The sequence below is a fragment of the Phaethon lepturus genome, unplaced genomic scaffold (assembly GCF_000687285.1).
Source record: "Phaethon lepturus isolate BGI_N335 unplaced genomic scaffold, ASM68728v1 scaffold6862, whole genome shotgun sequence".
NCBI lineage: Eukaryota > Metazoa > Chordata > Aves > Phaethontiformes > Phaethontidae > Phaethon > Phaethon lepturus.
Genome location: NW_010521191.1, coordinates 5,549 through 26,762, shown reverse-complemented (window position 1 = coordinate 26,762; position 21,214 = coordinate 5,549). Strand labels below are relative to the sequence as shown.

Genomic DNA, 21,214 nt, shown 5'->3' with positions numbered 1-21,214 from the left:
CTGCTGAATTGGGGCACAGGAAATCAGTTTAATCCCCAAATCTTAGGACAGCCTTTAGGCATTTTTGGAGACCTTTCCCTTTGATATTGCTGTTGGCTGGCTTACAGGTCACAGCCCACATGGTCCTAGCTCCTACCTGAGTCACCTCCCTTTTCCTTCTGCATTGACAGGGAGCAGAGGTGCCCTAATTTAGCAGCAAGGATTTTTCTTCCAGAGGTAGTGTCTTAACTTTCAAGTACTGCTCCATGGACAATCACTGTGACTATGCCATTCTTTGACCTGAGGAGAATAGCAGGTCTCGCACTCTCAAAGTATGGTTGGATAGATGTTGAATGGCTTGGATGCCTGGAGGTATCACCAGAGCCATCCACTGAAACGGGGAGCGCAAATGTGGAGCTAGCTGCCTGTAGTCCTACGCAGACAGAATATAAAGATGGCCCCTACAAACAACTGTTTCACAAGGAATGAGAACAGGCAGACACATTATCTCAACGTTACTGCCCCAAATTTAATGGCAGTTGAGTTAATTTGCATAATATGCTGTCCAGCAAAAGGAAATCTGAGTTTCCATGGTACATTGGACTGTACTGAAGTATGGTACATATGCACATTGTATGGTAAAGAAAGGGAAAACAAGTATAAACTGAATGAGTCATTAAGCTAATGAAATCACTGTCATAATGAGTCTAATCAATCTACTAAATGTGGCATTTGTTAAGTGAACGTAAGTGTAACTGAGAGCTGTATGGGTAATTTAATTCTCTTGCTGTGTGCATCTTATCTGCAGGAAAGAGGAAATAAGAAAGAAATATGGCTTGAATGTGCTTTCACAATTCTGTTGCATTTTAGGTACATTTTCATGCCTCAGTTTTTGGCTTCTTAGCTTGCAGTTGTCAGGCTTTAGTCAGGTTGTGGTGGAAGCATCCCTTCTAGAGTATGCTTGTCGGTACATTAGGTAGGTGACTTACAGAACAGGCTGGCCTCTGTTAGATAGAGTAGCTGTGCAACGCTCTTTATTTATGGAGTGCCCATTAATCATTCCCTCCTAAAGGCAAGTGAATCAAATGGAAGAACAGAAGAAAATGCAGTGCTGAACTATAGAAAGGGCATATGTTTGCTCATGCGTATATGTGTATATGGTGATGATATTAATTCTTTCCCATTATAAGCATTTTAAAAGGGAACATCAATGTGGAATGCTATGCTTTGCTATTGGAAAAAAATCAGTTTGTTTGTTTCTTTCTTTGTCATTGCACTGCTTTTCTCATCATTTGGTCTGAAAACAAGAGAAGAGTAGATACTTCATCTATCCAAACCTAGGTTTTATGTGAAGCTGTAAAGGATAAAAGCCATACAGATTCTTTCTTTCATTTCATTTTTTGGATAGTATTTCTTTAGTTTAATTAGTTTATGTCCCAAGCTTGACCTACCTAGAATTCATCATACTGGAGCCTTACAGGGGAAAATACTCTATGAAGTTTGTAATATTGAAAGACGTGGCTAGGCTCCTTTTGAGCTTGCCTTAGAAAGTACCACTAGAGTCAACTTCAACAGAGTTTCTCCAAGTTATTTTTAGTGTGTAGATGTGGATAAGATGTGTTGAAATAGTTCAGAAAAATGCACTTCCTCTCTTAATCATGCTGCTTGTAACACAAGCAAGAAGCTGTGTTATGTTTTTGCAGTGCTCTTCGGCCATTTTGGGGGTAACACCCGCTGTTCCCAAGACAAGAACTTGGTAGGAAAGGGGAGAGCATGGAGATAAGACAGAAGAACAGCAGAAACTGCCTTTTCAGGAGAATATTCTCCCAGGGTTTTTATAAGCTTGCTTTTATTAAAGAGATTCCCCAAAGGCAAGCAAAAATTTCCCATTTTGCTGAGCACTTCGAGTAGAAATTGCTTGAATTTCTTTTGCTGTCCAGCTGCTTTTTAATGTGCAATGGCGAAGATAACCCCAAGCATTCCTTAGCTGCAGAACGAACGTTAATAAGCACACTGAATAAAGGAAAGGAGTTGCTTGAGATTTTCCAGACCATGTTTTACATCTTGTCTAAATCCTTCCCTACATCAGACCCAGGCTGCTCTCCAGGCATTCCTAACATCACAGGTGCACAGGACAGGGAGGCAGCAGGGCAGGAGTGGGAAAGGTGGAGGATAGTCTTTTTGAAGGGGGAAGACAGGTTGTAAAAAGCCCATAACCTAAGCTCCCCTAAGTTGCCTTAATCAGATATTAGGCTCAATATTAGGAGCAAGGAATATCCTTTAGAAACGGAACAAAACCTAACGTTTCTTCAGAGATGGATGGGAGTTGAGGGGCACATCTGGGAAACTAGCCAGTGCATTTAGAGGCCTAAATAGGAGCAGAGTTCGTTGGAAAATCTGGTTTTAACTTACAAAGCAAAAGATGCTTTGCCATTTCCACAAGGCTGCTGTACTGCATTTCTCTCCTTGGCTGAGTTTGTTACAGACTTTACAAGAGAGCACATGCATAAACATGTTTTGTACTTCTGCTTTTAACGAACATGAGTATGGCAGCGTGTTACCGTTTTCATAGCTGCTGTAAAAACCCTCCCTGTACGTCCCCTTTCTCGGGGGTTAAATTCCCTAGCTGTTGCGCTACAGGTAAGGGGTGAAGCTGAACGCTGTGGTGCTTGATTACAAGCACCACAAAGGGTCATTTCAGAAAGCAAAACGTAGCTACTTGAGCTGGATTTTACCTCTTTTCCTTCAAAACCAGCTGGATGATCTTGACAGTCCTTGCTGGTCAGATGTAGGGTAACAAATGGTGGTGTCCTGAGCATCACAGTGCCATTTTGCATCAGGGCACGACATGGTGGGGAGAGTGCTGTTTGTGCAGCTATTACAGCTTCCCATGGTGCCTGTAGTTCCTGAATAGTCTGCCTTTCTCGTACCTGCTCATGGGAGGAGAGCACTAATCACTCCCACATTACTAAGCCTTTCAGGCCTCTTCTTTACGCTCTGCCACGTCCCCCATGGCTGGCAAGGCTCTGTCATTGGGAGGATGGTACAAATGGCATGCTCCTCCTCTGTGCAGGATTCACCTTGAGGACCTCAGCCAGAGCGTGCTGCTCCATATGACCGAGAAGCTGGGCTACAAGAACAGTGACGTCATCAACACTGTGCTGTCAAACAGGGCAAGTCACACACTTGCTATCTACTTTCTACTTAATAAGAAGCTGGAACGCTACTTGGCAAGCCTTAGGGTAAGTACTGCTTGATACTGATTCTTTGGACAAGCAGGTGAGGAGAGTAAAAATGTGCTAAAAGTTTCCTTGCTTGCTGGCATTTGATCCCAAGGCTTTACTCGAGGTTTGAGGTTTTTTTTTCTAATTTTGTAGCAGTAACCATGAAGGGGAAGTATTCCTCGCAAACTGATAACATTATTTCAGATAAGAATTCCCCAGGTTGCAGAGGTAATTGCTGATAGACCTTACGTCTCACGACTCCCTGCTTCCATAGGAGATCCCCTCCAGCTAGGCAATTACCCTATAGCAAGGGCACTGTTGCCATGCAGAACCATACTTTGACTTGTGGCATACTTTGTATGTTGAGATAATTCTGCTGCTTGAAATACCAATAACACAATGTAATTTGATTCAGGAAACCAAGAGGAAGCTTAAGAGCTATTAAGATTTTATTTAGTTTTTAAGTGAAAATGTAGCTGAAAGTTCTACATGAGGAATAACATGAATATAAAGTCTCCTAATCTCCTGCTGACCTTCCTGGCCCCCTGAGTATGGCTTCGAAGTCAGAAACCCTACTGATGGGTTTGCACCATAGCTTTCTCTAGGGCAGGAGTCTGCTTCCTTGTATATCCTAGGGAGTTGAGCTCTCTAGCCACATTTTGTGGGGTATTTGCTGGTGTCCTAGCACACAAAGACAAGCTGCACACTCTCTTCCACTGGCCTCTCTACATACCTGCCTGTGGTCTGGCAAGGAGCCTCAACTTGTTGAAGGTTTGTAGGCTCCTGCGTGATTGCACAGGCAGGAGAGTGGGTTGTATGGAGTTTTCTTTCTTAATGTGTTGGCTTCTTAAAGAAATTATCCCCAACAGCCTTTCAATCTAACAACAGTTTCTTAGTTTTTTTCTTTTCTCAATTTTTTTAGCAAGCTTGTTTTAATGATGATGCCATCAATGATATTTAAAATGTAATGGACCAAATTCACCATCTCTGTAAGTTGATGCACCTCCACTGAATGCCAAGCGTGGATACGGTCCATTAAGCAGTAATTGAACATTAGTTTTCTCTAACTATCTTACATACTTTACTTCTCTGTGCTTCTGTCTCCACAGAAGTCTGAAGGCCAGGACAGTATTTGCCACAAGAATCACCTATACCAGATAGAAAAATACAAGGCAAATAAAGACTCCTGTGAGGTAAAACTCATTAAAGCTCATTAAGGTACTTTGAAAGCAGACTGAATTTGAGGATCCCTGGAGATTGTGATGAAGGCGATGGGTTTCTGGACCCGTGGAGGAAAAAAAGACTTGTGGTCTTGCCTGTGCAGGACATATAATTCCCTCAGTTTCTTTTTGCAAGAACAAATAGCAACCCCCTAGGGTGGAAGTGTAAAGGTGACTTTCAGCTTTTATGAAGAAAATAAAAGTTTCAAGTGCTCTGTTTAGCAAAATAATACAAACTTCTTCGGGGGCTCCGTACTTTCATTCTGGAGTGCAAGCTGCTGGTGGTGTAAAAAGAGCATAACTGTGCTGCTTTGAGTCTCAGGACCTGGGTGGTGTAGGGCAGAGAACTGAGTGACAGCCAGGGTGACCCTCCCTGGTCACCTGGTGTTCCTGGTGCCTGGGCCAGCCCTGGCTTGACTGCCAGAAACGATGAAACTGTATTAGCACAAAACTCTGCCCAGGTTAGAATTTTTTGCTCACTATGCAAAAGTTTTGCATCTTTCTTAGCAGAAGTGATGCAAAACTAGCCCACTGCATCGTGAGGGACTTCACTTGGCCAGAGAAAAGATTTAAGCAGGTTACCTTTTGCTCTGTTGGTCTCCAGTCTTTTTGACTGCAAATAGAGAAGGTAGTTTGTATTAAAAGAATACGTATCAGATAATAGTAGTCTTTTCATGGCTGGATTTTTCTTCTCTGGCTGATTCTTTGCCAAGCACTAAAATTACAAGAGTAATATGAGCTGTCTTACCTACCAACACAAAGAGCAGTATTCTTGAAGAGTCTACATATTTCAAAAGCTACTCTTCAGCGCCGGATTGATGATCTAATTGCAGGGTCAGATTTGTATCATGGCTGGTTTTGTTTGTTTTAAAGACTGCTTGCAAGACAAGCTGAACTGCAAGCCAGCTGGAAATATCAGGGCAGACTACTTATCATTCTTTCCTTGCATAAATCGAAAACCACCTTATTTAAAATGTATCAGCGGTGGGTAGACTCAATGAATATAGTATTCCAAAATGCTCTTTGACAGCTTACTTCAGACTGTTGCAGGGCAACCTTCCCCTGGAAACACAGGCAGGTACCTGGCGGCGAATGCTGCAGGTGTCACATGGTGCATCCTGATGCTCTCTGGGCCAGCTTCCTCCAGGTGCTGGTGCCACTTCCCTGTGCAGTGATGGAGAGGCACAGGCATGCTCCGCCTGCCGTCCAGCCATTAGCTTACAGCTCCTGCGTACCTGCCCCGAGCGGGGGAGCCTGCAGCAAGGCCTGCCTGTGCACCCGCACGTAGCTGAGAGAGAAATGCGTGGTCTGGTTTGGTGCTGGTCCTGAAATCCCTGCGCCCTTAGAGGGGAACTGGTGGTTGACTTCCATAAGGATAATTGAAAACTAATGGCAGTGCCGCTGCATGACCCCAGTTTGGTATGTGGGCGTGCTTCGGGATAAAGACTCCCTCCAAAGCTTCTCCTTGCACTCGGAGTTAGTCCCAGTGGAGCTATTTAGAGGATGAGGGGGTGTTATTTCTTTCTTGAAATAGGTACCTTGATGCAATCACAGTGCAGACACCGCAATAATAATACAGTATATTCTCTTGCTGCATGGGCATAGCTGAGTATAAAGCATGTTTTATGTCGCTTTAGCTGTATTTACAGAAGGGGATTGTGTTACTCTTACTGTACCAGGACAGTTGAAGCAGCACACGTGGGTGAGTAGAGACCCTGGGATGCTACTGCCATTTGTAACTATGGTAGCCATCTCTTCTAAAATGCCTTCATGTGGATGGCAACGCAGCCCGGGTAGTGTCTAGCTCACGCCACTGGGATCAGTGGGTGCCACTGGGACTCAGGGGTAGGGATTTTGTAAGCTCGGGCAGGTTCATGAGCTGCAGATAGAGTCCCCTTATCACCCTCCATTTCCAGAGGGGAACTGGGAGGCACTGGTACCTAGGCAGACACCGCATGGAGAGCATAGCTGTGCGTTGCCATGGGAATAGCAGGCAGAGAGCTGGTCAGCTTCAGCTTCAGCAGACTGAATTTCTTCCACCCCACTCCAGCGATGTGAAATAAGGACTTTGCCTTGGGTGGGGGGCTGCCTGCCAGCACCACTGCCTGTTGCTGGGGCAGGCAGCGGGGGCACACGGGCAGCGGTCATGCCCAGCTCCTCTTCTCCATTAGATTTCCTAACCTGGGGTGGTGGGATCTGTGTGCTGGTGCTGAGGGTGCTGAGAGTTGCTGTTGGTGCTAAGTAACCAGGCAGTTTTGCAGACTTGATTTCATTTTGGTGCTGAGGGCAGATGGGCAGTGCAGGGAGGAGGGAGGGAGGCAGCAGTCTGTCTGTCTCTCTCCATCTCTTTCTTTTTGTTGGAGAACCCTCAGGTGATAAGCGGCCATCCCTCTAGAAAATCCAGGGGACCAGTGCTGGGGCTACCTGCCTCCCGCAGGGTAGCTAGTGGGCTCAGACTTGGGGAATTCGCAAGTTTTAAGAACTTGTGTCATTGTCCTATCACCATTTCAGGCACGGCCAATGCAAATACCCTTTATCTTCCTTTCAGATCCGTTGCTGGGACTAGAATACGTTTTCGGGTCGAGGTCAGGACAGGAAATAGCAGAGGATGATGTAATGCCAAACCTATTCAAGGATAACATACCGGTACAACTCCTGCATTGTGTGACAGCATGCCATTACATGGCTGTGCACAGTACAGTGAAGAGCAAACTTTTGTAACTCACTTGAAGGAAATCTTCCTTTTCTTTTAAAATATAATGATATGTGGCACCCTGGGAGTTTAGGATTTTGGTTGTTTCCCCTCTCACAACCATCATCTAAGAGAAACAATGTTAGGAAGTTTTAAAAATACTTATAAGACTATTTGCAATGTTCATCCAGGGTGAACTAATTAATTGCTAACACCGGATACGGGAATTTTCTTTTCCTGGGTGCTTTAATTGTATGGTATGACTGTGTTACTGCTGCTTAGAAAACATAACAGCTGTGTGAAGGCAAAGTCAGGAGCACTTGGCGGGTGAGGAGCTGCGGCTTGGCTCTTGCCACCATTAGGCTAAAAATATTGCAGCATTGAAACGTCCTGCGTTCTGACAGATGCTGCAACAATCGACATGCAAATTCTTTCCTCACCTATCCAAAATAGCAGAAAGCCGCTAACAATCTTGATCGGCTCCTTTAGGCTTAATATAGTCACCACTTGGTCTCATCCTCACAAGTACCTTTAAAAAAAGATACTCGGTAAAGCCCAGTCTCTGCTGAACTTGGCAGCAGAGTTTCAGAGTCTTGAGAGGAAAAATAATGTGGTGGGCTCAAAATTAACTGTACAGCTCCCACTGACTGTTGTCTCAGGGTGTTATTCACACAATGTCGTTATTATTATTGCTGCCGTTGTTATTACTGTTGTTATTGCTTCATCATCATCAACAATGACCGTGCTCGACAAGATAGTGCCTGGGACCAATCAGACATTGCGTTGTTCCAAGCACAGCATGGGCAGGGAGGAAAAAATGCTCAGAGCTGGGGGTGTTTACAACCTCTAAAGGCAAGGGGGAAGACATCAGGTGGTTGAAGAGGTATCAAGCAAGCGAAGTGGTGACAGCACCATAATACATTGGTTTATTTCTGTGGAAAGGTTAGCCAGCTTTAGCTAGCTAATGGGAAAGAAACTGGAGGGGGTAAGGGACAGATGGAGAGAAGGCTGGGGAAAAAAGTCACATGCACAAAGGGAGACTGAGGTGAAGACATTGAGGAGCTCAGAGAGGATCTCTGGTTCTCAGTCTACCAAGTCTCCTAACCACTTGTGTCATAAAACTAGAAGCCCTAGTTCATGATTCACTGAAATTCTTCCTTCTGACTCCATAACTTCTGAAAATTCAAAGGTTAATGAGCACAGCATTGCCCAAACACCATCTGTGCAGGGGGCTGGACTCTGTCTGAGCTGGGAATGATCAAAGTGGGTGCAGTCCAGTTATTTTCCTCCTAGGTGTCCCAGTATGTTTCCAGAGCTGTGTAGTGGCCCAAGAGAACCCGAGTTGTCTTCTGCATCTTTCTTTCCTTGCCTTTCTCACATGTATGCGTGCTACTTTGCATTTGAGAGTTTCAGTAGACTTCATGTCAATGAACTTTCAAAAGAAAATCATCAAGACAGCCAGCCCTTTGGCAGTGCATCATTATCACAGGCCTCAGCACATAATTGGGTGAAGGAATTCTCCTGCATTTTTAGAAGATGACTTGTAGTTACAGTGACTTTTCAATACGACACAGCGAAACACGTTGCTTAAATGAGAATTACAAACACAGAAAGAATGTCACATGCCCCTCTACAGAAACAACCTCAAAGCAACCAAAGCAAAAGCCCTACTTCTTTGAGATTGACATCTAAAACCACACCACACAGATTTGTTCCAGAAGGGTGAGACATTGTTGAAGTCTTTGAGGGATAGCAAAATATGAGCCACAGATTTGATGCCTGATTTTTCAGAAGTGAAATAAGACTTTTGGCTCCCCCTGAAATCAGTGGCAGGTAGAGTGTTAGGCAACTTGCAGAATAGTGATTCATGTTGAAAAAAGATACAATGAATTTTCACTGTAAAACAGTGCTTTGAAAATTGGATTCCTCTTCAAAGTTCTATTCCCAGGTTCTGTTTTCCCTCTGCCATCACTGGAGATCAAACCTAACTTTTAGGACGTATGTGCTTGCAATTCCACCTTTATCTGCCTTCCTCATCACAAAAAGGAGTTAGGGTCAGTGGGTCAGTAATTTTCTCCCCCTCCATGTCTTCTGCAGTTGCAGAGATGCTGTAAAAGCAAGGGCTGTATTCCTCCAGATCTTGTTTGGACAGAAGATAAATGACTCAAAGAGTTTAAACTTCTTTAAAGCTTTGCACCTCACCTTTTCAAATGTCACCGGAAGTGCAATAAAGGGAAACCAAAGACTTTTCTCAGTGTTTAAATGGGGAGGCAAATTTCAGGTATTGAAGGAACATGAACCTGCATCTGCTTGCTCCAGTGAGCTCTCCTAGGACAAATGGCCTCTGAAGAGAAAGCTTTCCTTTTCGTTTTATTTTCCAAAACCAACTTTCACACTGCATGAGTGTCAGAGCAGATGGGAGCCATGCAGTCATGTCAAACAGATCAGAGGAAAATGAGACATGGAAGATTTAGTTATTTTGCATAGCCAGGATAAGTTCCTTGTAAATGTATAATTTTCAATTCAGCTTCAGTAAGTGGTGTGCTTGTAAGTCTGGGGGTCATTTAAACTTCCCTTAAGTAAACCAAATTGTTCTTGTTTGTTTTACAACTTAAAGGACAAAAAACTCAAACAACAAGAAAAGAAAGGGGACATTCTTCACCGTCAGCTCACAAAGAAAACTGAGAAAAGTCCAGTTTCATATAGACAGCCTTCTTCCTGTCTTATCTCACAGATACAGAACACCAAGGCTCTGCTGAAGGACCGGAAAGTCACCAAGGCTGGAGGTCCAGAGAAAGGTCAGTGGGAGAAATACCAGTGGTGTGTCCCTGTGCACATGTGCACGCGTGGGCATGTGCGGTGTTAATGAAAGCTTGTTGTGTGTTGTGTGTTTGTTAGTAAATAGTCGTGGGCTTGCATTCACTGTCTGCTCTGGAGGTGGTATATGAAAGAGAACTGGATAACGTAGTCAAGCATTGAATAAAACATCCTGAGGAAACCATGATGATGTTCGGCAGTCATGAATCCTCACTGTTACTTCTCTTTTTATTTGACAGAATTCCCACTGTTTTAAAAAAAGCTTTCTTTCTCTATTTATACGTACTTAGACAAAATCATCTGCACTTCACACTGGCACTTTGAAAGCATCAACTCCCACCCCAGATCACTGACAAACCAAAGCCTGTAGAGATGCTTCTTCATACCGGCAAATGCGTTTTGCTAAGGGGGTGATAAAGGGCATCACGGGAAGAAATCCCTGACTGGAGAAGCAGTGGGCAGCAGCTGATGGTGGAAGAAGGGGAATTAGGCAGTCAAAAGGAAATGTGGGTGGGACTGCCAACCCCGGCAAATTTCAGTCAGCAAAGGGAGGGGGAAAGTCATTAATGGGGAAAGGAAAAGACGAGACAGCCAGAGGAGAGGAGAGCATTAATCACACAGGGTCAGAGGCAACCTGGGAGGGATGGGTGAGAGCTGCTAGCAAAAGGAGGCAGAAGAAAGGAGTGGAGGAAAAGAGGAGTCAGCAGGGAAAATGGGGTGTCAGTAGTGCACACGTGGATGTGAGACACTGAGGAGCAGGAAGGTGATGTAGCTGGCTGTTAAATGAGGGAACTAAACAAGGGGAGGTCACTAGAGAGCAGAGGGGGAAAATATGGCAACATAAAATGTTTACCGTGGTGTCGGGGTTATTTAGAGCGGTGGCTTATGATGTTTTTATGCTCTTTCTCGTGACTTGATAATTTATCATATGTTTTCTACCTAAAAAAAAAAGTCAAAATGGTGTTCGTCTGGCAGCACAGGCACCTCTGCTGCAAGATAGCAGTAGTCCATGGAGCTGGTCAGAAAAGAAAAATGTAAAAAACATTTTACAATGCTCATTTGCTCATTTTGTTCAGAATTTGTCATTCCTTTTGGGAGGGAGGCACAGGGGGAAGTAAGCCTAGCTCATTTTTTTTTTCCTCTTTGGGTTTCTCCCTGCTTTTTTGAACTGAAACCTGAAAATCATTCAAATCTCAGCTAAAGCACTTCTCTGCTAATGGGAACCATGTTTTGACGCTTCTTAAGTGAAGTGGTCAAATAATTTTGACCAGTTTTGGAAAGAAACTAGTCAGAAACACTGCTTAGACACACAAGTCTATGGGGCCAGATGGGATCCACCCAAGGATACTGAGGATACTGGAGGAAGTGCTCACTAAGCCACTTTCCGTCATTTATCAGCAGTCCTAGCTAACTGGGGAGGTCCTAGTTGGCTGGAAGTTAGCAAAATTGACACCCATCTACAAGAAGAGCTGGAAGGAGGATCTGGGGAACTATAGGCCTGTCAATCTGACCTTGGTGCCAGGGAAACTTTGGAGCAGATCATCTTGAGTGCCATCATGCGGCATGTACAGGACAACCAGGTGATCAGGCCCAGTCAGCATGGGTTCACGAAAGGCAGGTCCTGCTTGACCAACCTGATTTTCTATGACAAGGTGGATGAGGGAAAGGCTGTGGATGTTGTCTACCTGGACTTTAGTAAAGCCTTTGTCACTGTTTCCCACAGCATTGTCCTGGAGAAATGGCTGCTAATGGCTTGGATGGGCATACTCTTTGCTGGGTAAAAAACTGGATGGATGACTGGGCCTAAAGACTTGTGGTGAACAGAGTTAAATCCAGTTGGCGGCTGGTCACAAGTGGTGTTCCCCAGGGCTCAGTATTGGGGCCAGTTCTGTTTTATATCTTGACCAATGATCTGGATGAGGGGATCGAGTGCTCCCTCAGTAAGTTTGCAGGCGACACCAAGCTGGGTGGGAGTATTGATCTGCTCGAGGGTAGGAGGGCTCTGCAGGGGGATCTGGACAGGCTGGATCGATGGGCAAAGGTCAACTGTATGAGGTGTAATAAGGCCAAGTGCCGGGTCTGCCGGTTCCTGCACTTCGGTCACAACAACCCCATGCAACGCTACAGGCTTGGGGAGGAGTGGCTGGAGAGCTGCCAGGCGGAAAGGGACCTGGGGGTGCTGTTTGACAGCCGGCTGAACATGAGCCGGCAGTGTGCCCAGGTGGCCAAGAAGACCAACAGTGTCCTGTCCTTGACCACCTGTGCCCAGGTGGCCAAGAAGACCAACACCTTCCTATCAGAAGTAGTGTGGCCAGCAGGAGTAGGGAAGTGATGGTGCCCCTGTACTCGGCACTGGTGAGGCCACAGCTCGAATCCTGTGTTCAGTTTTGGGCCCCTCACTACAAGAAGGACATTGAGGTGCTGGAGTGTGTCCAGAGAAGGGCAACGAAGCTGGTGATGAAGGATCTGGAGCATAAGTCTTACAAGGCGTGGTTGAGGGAACTGGGGTTGTTTAGTCTGGAGAAAAGGAGAAGAGGAGGCTGAGGGGAGACCTTATCGCTCTCTACAGCTACCTGAAAGGAGGTTGTAGCAAGGTGGGTGTTGGTGTCTCCTCCCAAATTAACAAGTGATAGGGCAAGAGGGTATGGCCTCAAGTTGCGCCAGGGCAGGTTTGGATTGGGTATTAGGAAAAACTTCTTCACTGAAAGTTGTCAAGCATTGGAACAGGCTGCCCAGGGAAGTCTTGGGCAAATACCATCCCTGGAGCTGTCTGAAAGACATGTAGATGTGGTGCTTAGGGACATGGTTTAGTGGTGGACTTGGCAGTGCTAGGTTAACAGTTGGACTTGACCTTAAAGGTCTTTTCCAACTGAAATGATTCTATGATTCTATTCTATGATTTTGACCATCTGTTTGTTCAGGATTCAATGTGAAGTATGGAGCAGAGAGTTACTTAAATTAAACCAGATCTGCTTTTCCCAAACAACTCAGTGTGAGTGATTTCATCCGGTACATCCATTCAAGTCTCAACTGCTGCCAAGACCATCCTTTTCAAAAGAAATAGGTGTGAGATTTGTGGCTTTGACCTGAGGGCTGGTAGACTTAAATTATTTTATAACCCTTTTAGATGGTTTGAGACCGAGAGACAGTGATTAACTGGTGGTCCACTATTCTTTCAGTTAGGGGGAACCTAGCAAAACAGGCTCCTTGGACAGCTTTCCATAAAGGCAGCAAAGCATGTTTTCTTGCAAGTAGCTCGGCATAAGTGAGTGCCAGCATCCTGTAGAAACTGAGCAGATCTTCTCCACGAGCTGTTTTGTTTTACTGGGCCAAACCCTGCAAAGATTGTTCCATTTATATTCAGTCCTTGCTGGGGGAAGATTCTCGCTGAAGTCAATGCAGCAAATCTGTTCCAGCTGCAACAGCCTGAATCTGGCCGGTGCATCTACTCCATATTTACATGTGTGAAACCAAGAACAGATTTTGTTCCAAAATGCAAGTAAAGACATTAGGGATTAACTCACAGTTGTCCCCTGTGTCTCTAGGTATGTCAGTGAATACAGTATGCAACCCAGTTAAAACAATGCAAAGTTGTGCTAAGAAAGGAGAAATGTGAGATTTCTCAGACATGGCCTTAGAGGATATAATTAATACAAACAACTGAAGACATCTGTGGTTTTCCATTTCATGTCCTTGTCTTACTCAGTTTAAGCACTCTTCCTGCCTTTGAGGAAAATGGCAGATAAATTACCCATGAAACAACAATGTGAGTATCAAATGAGAGTCAGGGAATTAGGTTCTGAGTATATCCCTAAGACCATTTGTTTTAGCTAGTGCGTTTGTCACGCTCTTCTAAAATTTGTTAAAGGTGACGCCGGATGCTGCCTGCCGTAAGGCAGAGAAGGCAGTGCTGTTAAATGCAATCTGTTCTTCTGGTTCCTTTTCTGATTGCTTTGCAGACTCCAGCGGTGGGGTAAGCCCTTTCCATGAACCTCTGGCAACCAAGACAGGTTGCGTCACTTCCAGCTCCCTGGAGTACCTTGAAGTCCAGCAGCCACCCCCGAGAACGCCTCGGCTCCTCAAGAGGCAGGAGTCTCCACAGCAGGAGCCAGGCCGGGTCGGGGGCCGGGCAAAGGACTCTCCTCTCATCCTGAATATTGTGCACTCCTTTGAGTCGGTTGACAGAGAAGACCAAATAGACCAGGTCTCCCCCTCTCATCAGTACAGGATTTTAGGCTCGCCAATGAATTTCCCTTACAAAAGCTCAAGTGAAAGGACACTGTCCCCGCTTTTTCAGCCAGGGAGTACATCCCCCGTCCACCCCACCCAAGTCTCTTTCACATATGAAGAAAAAGCGTATCTGGCAAAGGAAGAAGCGGTGTCTCCTACTCAGCTGGTTTCCAACAACCCCTTGGGCAGCCCTAACTGTGTTAAAAGCAGAGGCAGATTCCCCATGATGGGGATCGGGCAGATGCTGCGGAAGAGGAACCAGACGATGCAGTCGGTGAGCGACAAGCCGCTGGAAGCGAGGATGCCTCAGCTGCAGCAGATGAGCCCCACGCAGATTTCCTTCAATGCAGCAGATGCTGTCAGCGGCCAGTGTTAGTCTGACAACTCGGGATTTGCACTGCTGTTCTCTGGGACCTAACTTTTTTTTTACCTTTAACAAGAAGGGAAAGCCACAGGCATGTTAGTGTCACTACATAATACACTGCAGTGGTCCAACATAGAAAATCAGAGGTCTGCCTGTAAGGAAGGTGTTGTCCTACATATTAAAGTTGAAAGAAAAGGGCTCTGCTTGTGCTGTTAAGAAGTACTCGCATTTGGCATCTGACTATACAGTAAAACATGTCTTGAAAGAGGTACGTGAATATGTATTCACTGGTCTCCTTGAGTATTGCAGTAAGGTTGATTGGAAGAGCAGCGAGCATTAACAGTTTGATTCACCAAGGTAAGCTGCATGGTGCCATGAATGCTGGTCCCATCCAGAATTTGTGGTAAGACTGTCTGTGCTCCATCTGCCTGTGCCACACAGTACATGGTGCTGCTGCAGGCATTGTTCACGTGCCTAGACAAATGGAAAAACTCAAGATACTACGTCCAAAGTCAGCTTGCTAACAAGCACTGCCAAGATGATGAAGTTGGTTGATGCTTGAATGAAGACATGAGTGATCTAAACATTCAGAAATAGTGAGAGTGTTGGAAGTCAAAGCAGATTTTATTGTTAATTACATGAAGTAGCTAATAACAGAATAATTTTTTTCCTAAAGAAAAAGATGATTTAATGATGTCACTGAGAAGAAACATTATTATTTAAAAACAAATTTCATCACATGGAAATTCACTTCACTACAGGCCTGTTCCTTCCATATGATGGGTCTGCAAGCAGATGCTTCAAACTAATCCAGATTGCAACACGCTGTGTTTAAACAATCCAGTCACCTCCGATTTTTGTAGCCGTACTAGTTCTGTGGTGCGCATATGTGGAGGACTGCGTTAATCCCTTGTTACAGCAAGGCAGCACTGGACACACCTGAAGGCTTCTCTGAGAGACTGCAGTGAATTAAAAAGACTAATAAAGGACACATGAACCTGTACCAATGCCATTTTATACTGCAAGATTGGTAATGGAGTGGTTACCAAAAATTCGGTATCGTTACGAGCGATAAAGGCACCATGTTCTGCATACCGGTCTTGTTTTTCTAAGTAAATGATGTATCTGAGAGGTTGGCAATGTTTTTTTGGTTCTGTTTTTGTCTTCAAACCATTTCCTATAAATTAGAAGGTTTAGCCAAAGACTACTCTTTTCCTTCATCTGTACTGTGCTTGTGTATGTATTTGTGTGTACGGGACGTCTCAGCGAAGCTTGTTCCAGTCTGGTACTCAAGTAGGCAGCTGTGGCCTGTGTATCCCTCATGTGCCCACCCACCTAATGTCATTTCAAAACCCAGGCAGCAGAGGCATTGTCTTCTTCTTGGGACTGTTGCTGGAAGACAAGGATTTTGCCTTGAGACCATCGGTAGGGATTCAAGCCGTAATCTTACCAGTATTTTTGCAAACGATTTTGTGGCCCCATTGCTTTGGTGCCTGTGCCGATGCTCAGAGTTATCCCTGTTTGAAAAGACTTCCTTCCAGTTTCATGAGAGAGATACACAGGGACTGGGGGAGGAGGGCCAGCAGAGGCAGGGGAGAAGGTCCCCGGCAGAGCCCATAGCTAAGTGCACATTCCCGATTCTCAGTCTTACGCCAAAATCTGCAAGAAAAAAATTAGACGTTAATCCAAATACTGACAGAACAGATAAGTGGACTGTTCGGTATTTTGAATGCTTGCTGGCAAAACCAGCAGAGTGTGAATGCCTAGAGCGCCCTTCTCATCCCCACAGATGGGACCTTCACCTCGGCACTGAAGCTGTCTGTCAGTTCAGTACAGGGGAGTCCATATGTGTCTTGGACTCTTCAGTGTGGTGAGGACACCCACCTCTGGGATAGTTAAGCTACCTGTAAAATAATACACACAAAAATACCAATATGATAAGAAAGACAGCCCTGAAAAAATTGTGCTCATTTTCTGATTGAAAAATGTCATCCTCTGCTTGTACAGAGCACCAGTGCATCCCTGGGCTCCATTTTAGCTCTTCCTTTTGTTTAAAAACATCAAAGCATTTTCTTTTCCTTCACGCTAAGAACATGTTTGCGCTGCAAAGCTAGCGAGTGGGGACCACTGAAATCCGGTCTTCTGCGTGCATCGGACTTGCATACCTGAACAGATGGCAGATACTGACTTGAATTACAAACTCAGGTTTATTTGGAACCCAATAAAAGGTTGGGGGAGGCAGGAAAGAGACATGTATTTTTTGTGAAAACCCAGTAAATATGTTTAAGAATCAGAATGAAAACAGAAATGTTAAATCTTTTATTATATTTATAGAGAATATATGAATACTACACTGCTAAAACATAACCATGTATTCAGCTTAGAAGGTAGCTATGTACAGTCAAACTGCAGTGACCATAGGAGGGACTTACTGAAATACAGTAGTGGAAATTCCAGGGGAAAAAATTGTATTTGTTATCATTATTAAATATATGTACTTTTTGAACAAGATTGCCATGGACTTGCTGACTTTGTTTGCCAGGTTACAATGTAGCAAGGGTTATCTAAGTACAAACCAACAAAACGGTGAGGTGACAAGAGGATTGCCAGGACTTCTTTTACCTTCACCCGTCAAAGACTGTCCCTTTGAATCTGGCAGCTGACTTGCCGATAAACCCTGAATAAGCTGAAAGGCACAAGGTGGGATTAGCCCTCTGCAAGTTGTGCATCTAACCTTTGGTCATCGTCCAAGCTCTATGTGTCACTCGTGGAGGCCGATAGGTATATCCAGTTCTTCCCACCTTAAAACCGAGGTCCAAAATGGTGGGAATGAAATTGCTCCTCAGCAATGCATGGCTGTTCCCAGATACGAAGGAGGGAATAGGGTCAGCCAGCTCAGATGAGAATCCAGTTTTTAGACAGCCACAGGAAGTCACACCAATATAAACAGAAGCATTTTCTGATCAGCTTTCTGCACCTCTGGGCTTCATGTCTTCAAGTTGTAGGGATGAGTCCTACCTTTGCTAGCTTACTGCTGCCATGCAAACTGGCGATCAGCCTTGCAGCTTCAGCTGGAGCATTTCTGTGGTGGATAGCACAACTCTTCTAAGTACTGTTTCTTCATCCTCCTACCTTTTTACAATGTGTTTCCTGCAACCGCTCTGAAGACCTCCGACATCAGCTGATGGTCTTTTTTCTGGTGTTTGCAATAGGCTCGGCACCGAGCCTGTAATGAACCTGTTTGATAGATCTGAAAACGCACTTTTGACTTCAGGTCTTGCACTGCGGAAAAGAGCACTGCTGAGCTCTGGGTGCGAGGTAGAAGCACCATGGCTTTATGGGGCCTTTTTTAGGTTCTGTTCACGTGGAGAAGGGAGTGAACTCACTCAGGGGAGTCAAGGGAGCAGCTGCGAAGCACTTGCTTAAAGATGGTTTTGCAAACTAACAGATCACTGGACAGCAGGATCCATAGTGATAAAAGTGATTTTGTTCAGGATCTTCTGCCTGGAAAAATAGATGTCGAATTTATTCAGCAAGGCAACACAAACAGCATCTGTTGCCAAAGGTGTTGGTCTTTGTACTTCTCCTGCATATGGGCTGATAAATACTAAAATTCCCAAGTATCTAGGTTTACAATTCCCAAAAATAAATAGCAGTTACTTTCATACTTTGGCAGTTGACATCTGTTGATCTTTGCAACAAAACGCTTTTGCGTGTGGCTGCAAAAAGCTTGGGTCGGGTTCGCAGGAGACTTTCTCGTCTCCAGTGCACCAGTAAGATGATTTGTCAGCCACTCCCCGGAGCCAGCCCAGCACAAATCCGCCCAGGCCAGCAATGTGGCTGTGGATAATGTATGGAAGAAGGGAAGGGAGGGAGGAGAAAGACTTGGTGGTCCGTATGGTATTGCTGTACTTCTGCCGGGCAGACCGTGTGTCAACGGCAGAGCGTGAGGCCAGCGGGTAATTTCGGTGCGTTGCTGGGTCTAGGGCTGCCACTTGTGGTAAGGGAGTTTTAGGGTGGCACAGATACACCCCTGCACAGCTGGTCTGGCAAAAACCTGCAACCCAAGAGGAAGCTGACCCTTTATTTGCTCATTTGTAATTAAGCTTTAGACTCCACCGTTTGAAGGACCCCAAGCTCATAAGGGCCTTGCTTATCAAGAAGTGAGCAGAAATTTCAGGGACGCTCTCGCTGTGTGCAGTAGTTCGGAGTCTGCCTGCCCCTTCCCTGCTTTTTTAGTACTTGGTGGGCACAAACGGTCAATTTTCTTTTTTGCCTCCCCCTCCATGTAGCTTCCCTGGAGCATAACAAAACTGCTGGGTACAGCACCGGGGCCTGTTTTTCCTATTAAGAAGTTACCATAGCTCTGTGGACGGAGAGCTACAAATCACTCACGTGCAGAAATACAGCCGTGTGGCAAATTCATGACTAGGTGTGACTCCTACGGTCTTTCAGCAAGCTCCCTGCCTCCTGGTTGTGCGACTCGTTTGCATCGGAAACGGTCTCGAGCAGGAACAGCATGGGGGAATACTGGGAGAAGGTTCAACTTTATGTCATCGCTTCTCGTCGAGAAACGTGTTCCCTCAGAAGTGAGCGAGTGTCTTATTCGCAGCAGGTTTTCTGTCAAGGGAGCTGCTTGAGCCGTGACTCCTAAGCCACGTACGTTGGCATGTGTTTCCCAGGGCGCGTTTGCGTTGCCTGTAATTGTCTTTCACAGAGGTGGCTTGCAGATGTATGTAGGGGGAGGACAGGTGCAATAATTTGGAGTCCTTTCAATATTTAATATCAAAAGAAGCCTGCAATACGATGCTTTCTGTTATTGAGGTCCAGGCAATCAGCTGTTGCTAGAAACAAAGGGTGTCAAGACAGAGCCTAGGAGTAGGGTTTGGAGTTCACCTAAGCACCTCTGCTGTCTGCCTGCTCATGCCAGGGCAGTGAAAAGCCCAAGAGAGAAGAAATGAGAGGAGGGTTTATTGATGAAGGGGGAGGTGCTAAACTTGTTTTAAAATTTTGGTTAATATCTAAAAACAGGACCACTGCATTTTTGAGATACAGATCATAAAGGAATATATTTATTAATGTTTATATGAATAGCACTCTTCTACCTATAAATGTAAAAATACCCCAATTTGTTGTATCTCCTACAGCCAGAAAAGATAGACTCAATCTAAAACAAAGAAGAGAAAAGCCATCAAAGGCTTTATTTCAAAAAAGCTTCTCTCTTTCTGTTTCATAGAAGGAAACGGCAGTATTGTCCTGAGCTTATAGCACAGGGATGGCGGTTAGATAAAATGGGGTTTTTTCCTCCCATCTTTACCTGCCCCCAGATAATTTGTTTCTGACTTGCCCATGTGTGGACTTGGACTCTTGTTTCCTGTGCACCCCACGGAGCTGATCAGAGTCTCCTTCCTACCCAGTCACTGATCCTCATGAAACCTGTGAAAACTTCGGATTTCGTAGACCTCCTTTGGTTGAAAGCAGCCGTGGGGCCTCGGGCATTGCTCAGGAGACGGAACGGAGGGATGGACAGACTGATCTGTGATCCACGACAAAAATATCTTTTTCACCCCATGTCGACCTGAGTGTTACTGAGGGTGGTTTATTGAGGGTAGTGTCCGACACGTACCGATGTCCCCAGCGCGAGGCATTTACCCGGTAGCAGATATTACTCGGGTGCTCATGCAGCAAAGCTCCCGTCCATGCGTCCTGCTATCGGGCAGGCCAATGGCCCGAGATTGCTCAATCTACCACGCCAACGCATTAGCCGTGTGAAATGACGGGGTTTTTTGGTGGCTCCACTTCTAAACCACTGCTTTAATTCAGCTAAAATGTTTCTGTCTCTTCAGAGGACAGGGCTTGGAGTCGGGAGTACAGATTTGCAGTTGCCAAGTTCACAAGCTCTTGCAGCTTCCGTCTTCGAGCAGCTCTCTGAGCACAAACCCTTCTCCAGAAAGCCTTCAAAGCGCCTGTGGGTCACCGTCATGCCGGGAAGTCGTCTGTCCGTCCCCGTTGGAGCCACCCGCATCAGACCCGTCCATAAGCCTTTGAAAAATGGCGGCGGGCAGATTTTTGAGAGGAGGCTGGGTTGTTTTAGCAGCTCGATTCCCCGAAGACACTCGGCACTGCAAGAGCGAGGCGTTCTGGGGAGCAGGCAGCAGAGCCACCCCCCTGCAACAGCTAAGCAAAAGCTGGGAATGGGACACGGAGCTACCGAAGGCTGTGAAGGACGAGACACGTTTCTGACGTGACCTTGCTGCGTGTGCTCAGCACCCGGCAGCATCGGTGGGAAGTTCTTCAAGCAGCATCCGCGGGCCTTGGAGCTCATCCTCTGAAAGGCCACCGTCATAGTTTGGGATGCTGCCTCCGCGAGACTGCACCTCACAGGCACCGGGAGGTGGGAAGCCACCCTCAAAGGCAACGCGGGGCAGAAGCTCCCCCAGAGTCAATGTCGGTAAAATCAGGAGGATCTTCTGCCCTAATATTTTAATCGAGGCACTGGCTGTAACTCCCCCAGCAAAAGTTCCTCTCTCACTTCATTGATTATCACTTTCCAAAGAGGAATGAAGTAAAAGGTTAGTGCAAAACAAGCTTAGAGGGGTGAAAAAGTCCGTTTTCACAGCGTGCCTTCTGAACGGAGGAGTTAGCTATCCCAGCAGAAAATGTCTTAAATTGGTGCTTAACCCTCCAG

General features: G+C 45.5%; 1 protein-coding gene across 1 annotated transcript in view; it reads left to right on the top strand.

Moving 5' to 3' along the window:
• The window catches only part of HUNK (hormonally up-regulated Neu-associated kinase), a gene marked incomplete at its 5' end in the record, with an annotated part of 16,124 nt that extends 1,586 nt beyond the window's left edge, over window positions 1-14,538 (top strand). Inside the window, 4 exons of the mRNA XM_010281439.1 lie at window positions 3,053-3,221; window positions 4,313-4,396; window positions 9,850-9,913; window positions 13,892-14,538. Coding sequence (XP_010279741.1) covers window positions 3,053-3,221; window positions 4,313-4,396; window positions 9,850-9,913; window positions 13,892-14,538 — 964 coding nt within the window. The remainder of the gene's footprint in view (window positions 1-3,052; window positions 3,222-4,312; window positions 4,397-9,849; window positions 9,914-13,891) is intronic.
• Window positions 14,539-21,214: the final 6,676 nt, after the last annotated feature.